Genomic DNA, 13,207 nt, shown 5'->3' with positions numbered 1-13,207 from the left:
CGTGCGCGTATATAGAATATAGCCTACAGATGTCTACAAGAACCCTCTCGACACCCATGAATAATCACATTAATCATTTAAGACAAGGATCTGGGATTATTTATTAAGCCTTTTTAGGTACAGTGAGTGTTCATTTGCCTTTCCTGGCCTTGATCTTCCTCAGGTAGAATTCTAATTCTTTGCCTTCCAGAATGTAGCCATCTGCTCGGCCACACTGTCCAGGTCTGGAGGCAATGCAAGCTGCAAAACAAGACGTGCTATTACAGAAGTAAAATGTCAAGCTACTGAGCACCTCTAAAAATATTGCATTTCTTTGCTGCCCATTTTTGAACACTAATCTCCACATGCCAAGATAATGTCCTCAATCTCTTGTTTAACAGCACCATTTAAGGCTCTATTGCCAAGCTGCGGAGCCTACCTAAGAAAGCCAAAGGATTACTACTCTGATGAAGTCACCTTCAGAATATCAATTGTCACCACTAGCATTCAGTAGCAGAACTGGACAAAGTTTTCATCGTGAGGTGAACTTCAAAACTCCTGGTAATCAGCCACCACGTAATTCCCTTAGAGACACCTTTCATGTTTGGCAAGCAGTACTAGGAAAAGTTCAGTAATCCCAGTCTAGCAAAGTCTCGCCTGGTTTTTCAAGTTTAGCCAACTATAATTCCAAGATCCACCCCAGCAAATTAGCTATAGCCTTCTTTAAATTATGAAGTAATATTACTAATGAAAACTGTCCTAGAACTCAAGGCACAGCTTTAGACAGCACTGCAATGCATCATCCATCTCACTGGCAAGCGCAGCATCTCCGGGCCTTTGTGCCAAGCTACACATTCTCTTCCTACTTCTTACCAAGTAACTTTCCCTGCTGGAATTGCTCCTCCAGAAGGCTACTGATCTTTGCATTTTTTTTCCGCTCATCATACTTCTTCTGAATTTTCTTTGACCGCTTTTTGTTTAAGATTTCTTCCTCCTCAGGAGTCTGAACAGAGAGGAAAATGATTATTAAAAGCTTCTGAGTTTAGGAAGAAGATATATACTACTATTTTACAACCACATGGAGATCGATATAAAAAGCTGACACAACACCGCTGATTTATATCATACACACTGAACAGCACTAGCACTATCGATACTGTGAGAGGTTGGCACAAGGCAGCGAACTGCCCAATTCTTAGCAACCTTAATTTAACACAATTTCAACCTGGTATTCTACTGCAAATCCAAAGGGGCTGAAAACCAGCAATATTAAGTCCAGGATCTCATCTGGTTAAATACAAGTTAACAGAATGCTAAGATAGCTCTAGCACTGTACTCACAGAGAATATCTCCATCTAAGTATTCAAACCATCTGTCTCCATTAAATGTTTGAATGGGAACTGGCCCCAGACAGTGCCTTCTTCAGATAAAAACCACTTGTCATCAGTTTCCATTCAGCAGCAGAACTGGACAAATGTATCATCATCAGAAGAACAAAAACTGTAACACATTATAGCTGAACATATATTAACATAGAACACAGATTACTACTAATGCTAAATTAAGCAGGGCAGTAGTTCTCTTCCTTCATAAGCCTTAAATGATGGACGCAAGACGAGCCTGCTCAACCCACTTCATACGTACCAGTTTGGCGCCCTTTTTGCGACCAAGGGGCAAGGCGTAGTGGGCTTCATACCACTGTCTGTACGGCGTGCTATCTATCAGCACAATGCAGTTTTTCACCAGGGTCTTTGTACGCACCAGCTCATTGTTGGATGCATTGTACACCACATCAATGATTCTAGTTTTGCGGGTACAGCCTGTAAACAGCAATGAGACATATCATATCTTCCAAGAACAGAATATAAATAATGCATAAAGGTAAAGGTTCCCTTGCTCGAAAGTCAGTCGAATCCGACTCTGGGGTTGCGGTGCACATATCCGTTTCAAAGCTGAAGAGCCAGCGCTGTCCAAAGACGTTTCCGTGGTCATGTGGCCGGCATGACTAAACACCAAGGCGCATGGAACGCTGTTACCTTCCCACCGAAGTGGTACCTATTTATCTACTTGCAATTTCTGGCTTTCGAACTGCTAGGTTGGCAGGAGCTGGAACTAGAGACGGGAGCTCACTCCGTCATGCGGCACCCAGGTCTCGAACTGCTGAACTATCACCCTTCCACAGCCTGCAGTTCAGCGTCTTAACCACTTGAGCCACCGCAGCTCCCAAAAAAAAATATGCATAAACACACACAAAAAAGGCCCCACAATCATTCTGTAAGCAGAAGCTAGCAGAACTTAAATAACTCTGAGCTTTATTATTTGCTTGTGCTGGCTATTCCCAAAAGGCATTTAGCATTCACAAGTAAGAAACAGGAATGAAATTGCAGTACCAAAAGAAAGGGCCATTCCTGTCGACAACACCACAGTACCAACCCTGCCCATTTTGTATCCAATGTTCCCTCTAAGCTGTGGAGTCCTGTGAGCAAAAATTCAACTTTGTGAGCTACTGGCATTAAAGTCGTGAGCGAGCAATTTGCCTACTGCATAAATTAGTTTGCTCTGGAGCCATCCTTTCTGAGCTAAGAAAAAAAATGTGTGAGCCGGAGGGTAAAAAACTGTGAGCTAGCTAACTCAGCTTAGAGGGAACACTGTTTGTATCATTACACTTGAGTTCAGACGCAGCTTAAAGCCCTTGGGAACACCTGACAGAGACTTTAAATTATAATCTTAATTGTGTGTGTATGATCACAGCTTTCCTATGGAAACTGCTGTGGAGCAATGGCCACAAATCTATGCTGTCTACAGAAAGAATCACTTTTACAAGATGGAAACCAGTTACTTCCTTTCTCCAACCACCCCCAATTCAATTTTACAAAAATATAATCATAGACAGATACACACACCCCTGAAAAGATCTTTACCCAAGGCAGTATCAGTCCTCAGGGAACCCAAAAAGTAATCAGTAATCTGAGCAAGAACAGGAAATTTACTCACAAACCTGAACAGGGCCTGCTAAAAAAGGAGGAACTGTGCAGAAGCATGTCCACTCTCCCATGCCCTCTCTGTCCCTTGGTAACAGAAGAGCAATCTTTCATTCTACAATAATGTTCTCTTTAGAATTATGCATATGTGATCCAAGCATAAACATTTCTGAAACTCCAACAATACTTCCAATAATTACACTGCTTTTTTAAATGACTACTGCAAATACACAAACTCAAGGAATAATGACACATCAGTCACGAAGAGCGGACACATTCACTCTCACTCCCTTAAGGTCACAGTTGTCATCATACAGATCTCTTGGCTGTGCATCCATTTTACAACTGCTGTCATAACTAATGTCACACATGCTGTGTACCCACTTTGCACTTACATTCAGACCCCCAAGAGAAGTTTCCAACATCCAGGCGTAGAGCGCGGTATTTCTTATTCCCACCACGTACCCTTACCGTGTGAATTCTCCTGGGGCCAATCTACAACAAAGCATACAACAGACTGTGTCAAAACAATTACAGCAATAAACTCTTCCCACAAAGACCAAGCCCACACAGCAACATGGTCAGTGTAACTATGACAACCCCTAGCATTGGCAAGTGCAAATTAGACTAAAACAGCCCACAGCACCCACCTAAGGTGTAGTTCTCATCACTCCAGTTGCCTCAAAGTCCAGTAACAGTGAACTCTGGCCATCTCAAATAATATACATGACAGAGAGAAGGCTTTTAAAAGCAGTTTGCAATATATCCAGGAGGGGACTACTGATCAAAGAGAACTCTCTAAATTCCCAAACTCAAATTCCTAAGAACGCCTGAAATGGTTATCTGAACCCAACACAAAGAAGCACAGAGAGTTGAATACTAAAAAGAAAGGACAGCTAAATGGAGACTATTAAGATGGGTTCAGGGAAACCTATATGCTAAACAGTAACAAGAGAATGTCTGCTCCAGTTTTTGGTATTACCCACAACACACACAGGATAAAGCTAACACAATGAGATATGGTTTATTCTTTAAGCCTAGAGATGTTTCAATTAAGGTAACAGTGTCAACAGACTACTTTCTAGTAAGAACTTTTCAGGTCTGATTTCCTGCAATGGAGACTGAAAAGATGGAGATGAGTGTATACATAATTCTTCCAAATGTAAATAACTCTATTTCACCACCACCTGAACATACTCTTACACTGTATACACAACAGAACCACACTAGACCCAAAATCACATACTTTGGTATTGGCAGGGGGTCGCCCCAACTCATACTTCCTCTTCTTATGGTAGGGTTTTCTCTTTCCCCCAGTCTTCCGGCGCTTGTGCCAGTTGTCCCTGGAGATACCTGGATACACAGAAAAAAACCCAGGCAAATAAGGTACACGGGTAACATCACAGGACAAATCCCCCTCCTGCCCCGAAAGATCCTTATGCCCAGAGTTACTCAGCTCTCCAAGGTCTCCGCATGGCGTACTCAGCCTAATGCAGCATTAAAAGAAGCTTCATCATTGGAACACGGAGCAAAGGACCGCACGGGGTTCGGCCACGGAAAAGGCGTCGCTGCGCGAGAAGATCCCAGTTGCAGGCGGCCATTGTAATAACATGGCACAAATACACAGGCCGAAGGAAAGTCTGCCATCCAGACAGGGCCCGACCACAACAGTGGCAGAAAAACAGGGCTCCAACCAGCAATGATCCATGCAACTCATCCCACAAACGCCCCTCTTCCTATTACCCGAACTGGAGCTTGGCAGAGTCGGACACCTAGCTCGATGCCGAAGGATAAAAAGACCTCGCCCGCTGCTGCCGAATCACTCACCCATCCTTCTCCGGACGCGCCGTCTGCAAAGAGAAGGCCGCAAGGCATCACGGGGCGGTTTCTTGCACTTGACATCTCGCGACACCCTAACCTACGCGATTCCCCTTCCTTGTGCTATAACGTCATCAAAATGCGGCACATGCACATGGTTGGCAAGCGGAAGTGAGTGTCGTAAACATGCTTGAGAAGAGCCGGCTGGAAATATTCGTAGGACCTGTTGTTCTGTGAAAGGTTCTTGCAGGGCACTAGTGGGATTCCAGATCCTGAGTGATCTTTTCTGCTCTACGCCGGTATGTCACTGGGGCTAGCCAGACCCAGTTGAGTACAGGGCATCTGTATTTTTAAATAGCTTTGCGGTCTGGGGGACTTTTACCTTGTGCAGCTTTCTTCAGATCGTCAGCACTGTGGTAAATAACGTGTCCCTACACCTGTTGAAGGAGCTGCGGTGGCTCAAGTGGTTAAGACGCTGAACTACAGGCTGTGGAAGGTTGGCAGTTCAGCAGTTCGAGACCTGGGTGCCGCATGACGGAGTGAGCTCCCGTCTGTAGTTCCAGCTCCTGCCAACCTAGCAGTTCGAAAGCCAGAAATAGATAAATAGGTACCACTTCAGTGGGAAGGTAACAGCGTTCTGTGCGCCTTGGTGTTTAGTCATGCCGGCCACATGACCACGGAAACGTCTTCGGACAGCGCTGGCTCTTCGGCTTTGAAACGGAGATGAGCACCGCAACCCTAGAGTCGGATTCGACTGGCTTTCGAGCAAGGGAACCTTTACCTTTACTTTACACCTGTTGAGATTCCCTCTACAAACTATTAAAAGGAACATGAACCCCAGAATAAGACTTAAAACTACACTGCAAACCTAATTAAGTAGAGAAATAGGTTGACAAGATAACAACGCATGAATAGATACATTATAAAAACATTGTCATTTTCTAGCTGTTTACGGACAGCCCCCTAATATAAAACAGCTGCTCACCAACAACAGACTGGTCCTATTACTCAAAGCCTGTTATCTAGCCTGCGATATGCTGTGTGTGTTTAAGTGCATAACTCTTGCTTCTATATATGTCAGAGATGCTTTAGGCTGGACTAGATGGTTGTATGGCCCCTTCCAGCTCTATGATTCTTCCAGAAGGGCTTGGAAGTTCCACAAGAGTTCCAGTTATGGGTAGCAGGGTACACATCTTTTTCCAAAAAGCAAACAAGCCATCTCTCTTTATAATACACTTGCACTTTCCTTATGGGTGTACTTGTTATTAAGAGCCAGTTTGGTGTAGTGGTTAGGAGTGTGAACTCTAATCTGGGAGAACCGGGTTTGATTCACCACATCTCCATATGCAGTTGATAGTGTGACCTTGGGTCACTTACAAGTTCTTTCAGAGCTGTTCTCTCACCAGCAGTTCTACAAAGAGCTCTCTCAGCCCCACTTACCTCACAGGGTGTCTGTTGTGGGGAGGGGAAAGGGATTGTAAGATGCTCTGAGACTCCTTTGGGTAGTAAAGGGTAGGGTAGAAATTCAATCTCTTTTCTTCCACGTACCGTCAAGGTGCTTCCGATCCTGTGAATTATGTCCTCCAAAACATCCTATTAATAGCCTTGCTCAGGTCTTGCAAACTGTGGCTTCCTTTATTGAGTCATTCCATCTCATGCTGTGTCTTCCTCTTTTTCTGCTGCCTTCACGGACTGCAGTTCTAAGCATTAAGGAATAAGTCCCATAGAATTTCTTAGGTGAACTGTACCTGAGTACCCCCTAGTGTAAAATAGCTGCTCACCAGCAACAGACTGGTCCTGTTACTCAAAGCCTATGAGAGTGTACTGGTTTTGTTTGAAATGGAGCAGGGGGTTCAGTGACTGAAAAGAAAGTAGCTTAAAATATTGAATAAGCAGAAACTTTCAGCGAAGCGAAGATTGAAGCCACTTACCTTTGTAAAACATCAAGGAAAATAAAACCTCTTTTCATTGTTGAAATAAATACAGCTCAAACCAAATGAAGCAAAACTCGCATAATCCCTATATAAAATACTGGATCTTATGCAAAATGATATTAGGATAGCAAAGGGGAAGTGTAACCAGCTAGAATGTGATGGTCTACAGTGAGCCAACCTGAACAACTGAATGCTTTGATTTAAAAGTCTCTTTAGAGCTTAGGCCAGCCTACTGGGATTTTTGGCCTTTTGTTGAACAGCATTTGCCACCCCCCCTAGAGTTTCAACAGTAACATTATGGCCCCGGTCACACGGGCCGGATACTTCGGGGGGGGGGCTGTTTGCCCCGGACCGAACTACCACGCGGCCGCCGGATCAAACGTCCCGCGGTTCGGGGGGAGGTGCTGATCATACGTCAATCCTGCGGCGCGGCAAAGAAGTGGTGCGGTGGGGGTTGTGGTTTTTTTGTAACCGAAGTGTGCGCATGCGCCGTTGAGTGCTTGTGCGCATCCCGTGGAGACTTGGGGGAAAAAAACAACCTTTTCGCAACAGGTTGTGGGCGGGTGCTGGATGCCACGAGCTACCACCGGAAACGTATCAAATGTCCGCCCTTGCCCCGCGGTTTCCGGAAACTACTACCTTGGAGGTATTAGTTTTTTATGGCGCATCTTCGGCGGGAAGCCTCGGGTTAGCCACGGGAGCTCTACGCTTCCCAGATGTTGCCTTTTGATTGCGCCCGGAAAATCCGCCTATCTTCCGTCTCTGTAGCGTGGCTAATGCTCCGTGTGACCACAGCCAAAGCATTGGGAGCTGCTGTTCCCAAAGCTCCATTTATAAAATGTGTGCTGCTTTACTACCTAGTGATGGCTAATAATAAGACTGATTAAATTAAAACTCTACTTGTAGAAGACTAAATTCAATTTCAATTGAGAACCAAATACATGCAGATCTTTGAATCCCAGCCATGGAATACTTTTTTGCATTGTAACTTTTTAAATGAAGTTCACTCTGAAGCCTGAAGAATATAAAAACTTGTATTAATCCAGTCTTTTTGAAACATTCAGCAGCACTGTAGTGCTCCCTCCAAATTCCATTTTTTCCACTGAGAAAACTTGAGATTTGATTATGCTTTAGGCTTCCTATATACATAGGAAGATCCAATATACATTTCTTTACCCTGAAGGTACTGTCCTCTTTATGAGAGTACTGGACAGGGCTCTCTTGGCTTGTGGATTGTTTACTTGACTTCATCTGGTGACCTGATCTAAACTTGGTAATTATAGTGGAAGCCAGGACACCCAGCATATGCTGTCTTCTTGACCTGGTTTCCCATGCTCAACCTTTGCAACTTTCTCCTTAAAAGACTGTGACAGTAACCCACATGCTGGGAAACTAGAAGCTTATTGTTCTTATTTTCAAGACTATGCTACTGAATGTACAGCATTAAGAGTTGAACAATATCCAAATATGATGCGTCTGTGATTGTTCAAGACTATTTGTCCAAATACTAGTTTCCCCCCCAAAACGATGTTTTTTCTTTTTTCAACTTATTTTTCCTTACCTACAAGGTGGCAAAAATTAAGGTATTTGTGGTAGGATAGTGTGGTAAGATCGAAGTTCGCCTTTTTCTCTTTTATACTGGGTGTACTTGAAATGTTGCTTACAGAAAAAATGAAGGCATTTATACTTTCAAGTTTCATAAATAAGTCACTGTGCAATTTTATGCTACCTAAATTATAAGCAGTACATTTTGTTAAAGCACTAAAAGAAGTTTTAGCCTTTTAAGCGATTCAACCTACCCACACCACCCCGTCTCATTTCTTAAATGCTCTTCAGACTCCATTAAATCTCAAGGACATTGTATTTGCATTCTCAATATTCACTTAAGAATTATCTGTATATATTACTCTGGTACACTGTGTTATTTTCCTCCTGTTTTGTGATAAGAGTTCTGTATAGGTTTATCATGAAGCATGCTGCAACAAGCAAGCAAAACCATTCAACTTGCATCTTTTGCTTTAGAAAATAATCAAAGGATACTCAACGTTTTCACTGTATTATCTATCATTCTTAGAAGTGCTTTGCTGAGAAATGACAGACACGGGATTGGCAAACTGATGCAAAATATTTATTCCAAGTTAGTTATCTTTTGATGCAGTAGTTTTTCCCCTCATACAGACTCAATGTGATAATCACTTTTTAAAATCTGTAAATAATGTTATCAAAATAATCTTAATCTTTGAAATCCCACAAAAATTTATATTTTACAATCCACCCTGAATATCAAGGTTGCAAGAAGAACACAAACAATTCCTATATCCAAATATTTTACAGCTGTACCCCAAAAGAGAAAAAAACAACAACCACGCCTGGTTAAGTGATGAAGCTCCCCGAGCCGCCAAAAAAAATAAAAAAGTTCCATGTTATTAGCATTAATTTAACACAATTAGAACTTCCATAGCCATTTTGTCATTGACAATGATTGTTTTAGCACATTATTGCCGCACAGCATTTTGCGATGTGGACGGCAGTATGAGAAGCTTGTGACTGCCCACTTCAGTCCCTGACATCCTGCTGCTGATGAGACTGAACCCTGAGCCTTGCCCCAGAAGACGTTGGGTCACCCATCTGCATGGACTGTTCTCTATGAAGCACAGAAGGGCAAAATCTAAAAGTAATAAGCCAATAGCTTTCTTCTTTGGGATAAAATTCTTTCCCTTGTGCATGAAGTTTTCAACAATAAAAAGAAACTGAACAGACTTGAGACAGAATAAACTCTGCTTCATTAGAACCTCGAACATTTATGTGCTGAACTACAAACTGAGTTTGCTGGGTTGGTTTTGTACTGTGTAATTTTCTGTGCCCATTTCAGGCATCGTCATCTGAAGTTTCACTGCTACTGGTTTCTGTGTCTGACTCTTCAAACTCTGTCTTAAAAGTGCTTCTCCAGTAGGAGAACAATTGACTACTGCCACGGCCTTGAAGAAATCCATTCTTCCTAAAGCCATTTCTTCTTAGCTGGAAGAAACAAACAAAAATGAGTTAATCACATTTTCCATTCTGTTCTACTATCTAGGCAAGCAGCTCAAAGTGATTATACCCTAAAGTCATGTACATATAAGATGGGTTGCCAATGTAGTAGAACAAAGTCATTTACTTTTAAGCAGTTACAGTTTTCACTGCAGATATTGTACTTTATTACTCAGAGAGCAAACCTAAGCCAGTCTACTCAGAATTTTGCTCAAATCTATTTAATTGGCTTACTCCTAGAAAACTGCTTTTAGGATTGCACTGCTACCCTGGAAAGCAGGATAATGCTTACAGAGTTTGATGTGGGGAAAACAAGCCGAACAAACCTGCTCTGACTTTATTTGGAACTCTCTGAGCTCGTCTTCTGTGAGGGGAAGGCAATTCTCATCATTTTCAGGATATTCCTGCCATCCCATTGCTTTCAATAACCTAGCCATTGGAAGGAAAAGAAAAGAAAAAAAGAGATCAGATTAGAGATGGCAAAGATCAACTCTTACCACCCAACCACATACAATGGATAACTCCTTCTGGTATCTACCTCCAATTTTGGCAGGAATAAAACTGTCAGTTTAATTAGTTCTATTTTACAATCATTATTAGGAGCAACTAGGTCAAGGGTGACCAAACTGTGGTTACAGAGCCGCATGCGCCTCTTTCACACATAATGCGCAGCTCCTGGCAGGGTGGCTGGGAAAGTGAATGGGAGGCATCTCTCCCCAATAAGTCTTCCCTTCCCCAGCCAGTGTTCCTCTCCCTGGGTAGGCCTGAGGGGTGTGTGTGTGTGGGGGGGGGGGAGTAGAGAAAGAAAACAAACATTAAATGTGTTCTCAAAGCCCCCCTCCCAGCTGGCTTGGAGAAGGCATTTGTCTCCTTAAATCCCTTCTTAAACCAAGCTGGCTGATGGGGGGTGGGTTGGGGAACACATTTAAAGTTGAAGTTACTTTCTTTCCACCTCTCCCCTCATTCCTCTCTTCTCCCCATTTATCTGGTTTCTTTCCACCTCTCTCTCTTTCCCCCTTTTTTCCTACCCCACCTATCTGGGTTTCTTTCCCCCTTTCTCTCTTTCCTTTTTCTTTCCCTCCCTTCCTCCCCCTTCCTCATCTATCTGCTTTCTTTGTTTCTCTCTCTCTCCCTTCCTACTTTCCTCCCTCCCTCCCCTATTTGCTTTTTTGTTTCTCCCTCTTTCCTTCTTTCCACCTCTTTCATTTTTTCCACACTTCTCTCTGTCTCTCAGACAAATAAATATCATTGGACAAATAAATATAATTATCAATATCTGGTTTTACCCCCTTTATTTTTGGCGGTCTCCAGTGAAGGACATTAAGATTAAGCCATCATGTTCCCTGTTGGTTCAGTGACTACTGCCACTACAGCAAGTGAAAGAGAAGGCTCCTTTCCTGTTCACAGTTGCTAATGGAGACCATGCAGGGCCAAGAACCAATACAGTTTGCTACCTGCATATGGGAAAACCACCCCAGCCTCCTGATAGAAACATTTCCTTCTAAGCTTCACAGGCCGGGTTGTGCCTCAGGAAAGGTTTGTGCAGGCTTCATCCAGCTCTTGTATTGCTGAAGAATAGCTACGGATGGTTTAAGGAAATGAGGCAGTTACCAGAAATATATGAAGCTGCGTAAATGAGTACTATCTAGTGGTGCTTCCAGTGTTACAGTGTCCTTCATAAAACAGCAGGAGGCTGCACTGCACTGGAGATGTGTTACCAAGTGACGGATGGCAGCAACTTTTCTATAGAATGCTAGTGGAATGAGACTTCCCCTTTGATTAGTTTTCTTTCTGCTGACCTGTGTTCTGCTTCTAATGAGTGAGAAAGGTTCTCCCCTTCTTCTAAAGGGAGAGAAAGCCCATTCTGATGGCAGTTCTCTTCCCAGTTTTCCTTTGGTTCTGGTGTGTGGCCACCTTCCACCTGGTGTGGGAGAGAAAAAACAAACAAGGTACTGTTGGACTTGTAATACCAACTGTAATTTTAGAAAAAGGTTCTCAGAAAGGAATGACACCTATAATCTGAGGTTAGCAGTTCCAGAGCTGTAAACAGAAAACATAGAGCTGGCAAGAGATGCACAGTTTCCAGCTCAGGGAGTGTCAAAATAATTCATTTTATCTTTGGCAAAAAAGAAACCACTTCAGTGTCAGTAACCATGGCAAAGAGTTTAGTGTCCTCTAGCAAAAGAACCAATGTATATTCTGGTTTACTGACTATGGATGGAGCCCGCCTCCCACAACCAGGTCATGCAGGAAGCTCCCAGTGTTGGATCAAGAACAGTAAGTTCACAGCACACATTGGAGCTGACTGTACCAAATATTGCATACATGTTATACATATATGTGTGTGTGTGTGTACACACAAACACATATACCTGACATGCAAGCCCTATCATACTTCATTTCCCAGAAAGAAGATTAAAAAATTCTTAGCATGCTGACCTAGCGCCATTACTTGACTCAAAATGAAAAACAACTATAAAGATTTTTGCACTACTGGTTTTGCATTTCTAAAACTCAAAATACAAATTAGAAATCAAAAGTAAAAAAGGGGCTAGGAGCATCTTCCATATGGGTAAAAGCTTGTAGTGCTTGGGGACTTTTAATTTAAAAGATCACTACGGAGGGGCACTATGTAGTTACAGATTTTAGAGACATTAAAGGTGAAAAACAGGTTGCTTACCTGTAACTGGTGATCTTCGAGTGGTCATCTGTACATTCACACCCATGGGATCTAGTGCCCACGCGCTGGATCGATCGATGCTGTAGCAAGCTCTTTTAACAGATTTTTGCGCCCAAACCTCGGGCATGCGCAGGAACCCTACCGCACGTGCCCAGAGGGGTGGGTGCGGACATCCCGCCAGTTCCTTCAAACCGCCGCAAATCAACCCCTATTGAAAATGTAGAAGCTGACAGCAGCGGGGAAGGAGGGCGGGTGGTGTGAATGCACAGATGACCACTTGAAGATCACCAGTTACAGGTAAGCAACCTGTTTATCTTCGACGTGGTCTCTGTGCTTCACATCCATGGGAGATTAGCGAGCAGCGGCCTACCTGGAGGAGGGTGCTGGCAGGTCCTTACTGCGTAGCCAAAGACAGAATGTGACGTCCCATGTTGGTATTAGAGTTCTTACGGACGTCTAGGGTGTAGTGCCTGATGAAGGTGTTAGGCATGGCCCATGTAGCGGCTTTGCAAATGTCTGTCAGGGGAATTCCCTGGAGGAAGACAGTCGCAACAGCTCTGGTAGAATGAGCCCTGATAGGGCCAGGCAATGGCTGTTTGGCGATTAGGTAGCAGAGATGGATGAGCCCCGCAATCCACTTTTGACAGGCGCTGAGCCGTGATGTGAGTCCCCAGCCTTGCTGGTACGTAAGAGACGAACAATTGGGAGTCTCGTCTTGTTGGGCGTGTTCTATTGAGGTAGAACAGGAGAGCCCGCTTCACATCCAAAGTGTGTAAGAGTCTGTC

At 43.4% G+C, this 13,207-nt stretch overlaps 2 protein-coding genes across 3 annotated transcripts in view; both read right to left on the bottom strand.

The window, feature by feature from the left end:
* Positions 1–76: 76 nt before the first annotated feature.
* RPS8 (ribosomal protein S8) lies at positions 77–4,875 on the bottom strand. The gene is made up of 6 exons (XM_015421977.1): positions 4,788–4,875; positions 4,207–4,313; positions 3,356–3,455; positions 1,624–1,799; positions 853–982; positions 77–240 (listed from the first exon to the last, which is right to left on the bottom strand). The coding sequence occupies exons 1-6, from the start codon at positions 4,789–4,791 to the stop codon at positions 131–133; spliced, it is 627 nt and encodes a 208-aa protein (XP_015277463.1). The 5' UTR covers positions 4,792–4,875; the 3' UTR covers positions 77–130.
* Positions 4,876–8,875: 4,000 nt separating this feature from the next.
* Positions 8,876–13,207, bottom strand: part of GPBP1L1 (GC-rich promoter binding protein 1-like 1) — a 47,329-nt gene continuing 42,997 nt past the window's right edge. For both annotated transcript variants that reach the window (XM_015421954.1, XM_015421955.1), the window contains 3 exons: positions 11,542–11,663; positions 10,069–10,171; positions 8,876–9,730 (listed from right to left, as the gene is read on the bottom strand). In XM_015421954.1, the coding sequence (XP_015277440.1) occupies positions 9,581–9,730; positions 10,069–10,171; positions 11,542–11,663 (375 nt within the window). In that variant the 3' untranslated portion in view covers positions 8,876–9,580. The remainder of the gene's footprint in view (positions 9,731–10,068; positions 10,172–11,541; positions 11,664–13,207) is intronic.

The sequence above is a fragment of the Gekko japonicus genome, unplaced genomic scaffold (genome assembly GCF_001447785.1).
Source record: "Gekko japonicus isolate JY-2015 unplaced genomic scaffold, Gekko_japonicus_V1.1 scaffold75, whole genome shotgun sequence".
Lineage (NCBI taxonomy): Eukaryota > Metazoa > Chordata > Lepidosauria > Squamata > Gekkonidae > Gekko > Gekko japonicus.
Note: the sequence above shows the minus strand (reverse complement) of the source record. Positions and strands in the feature narration are given on the sequence as shown.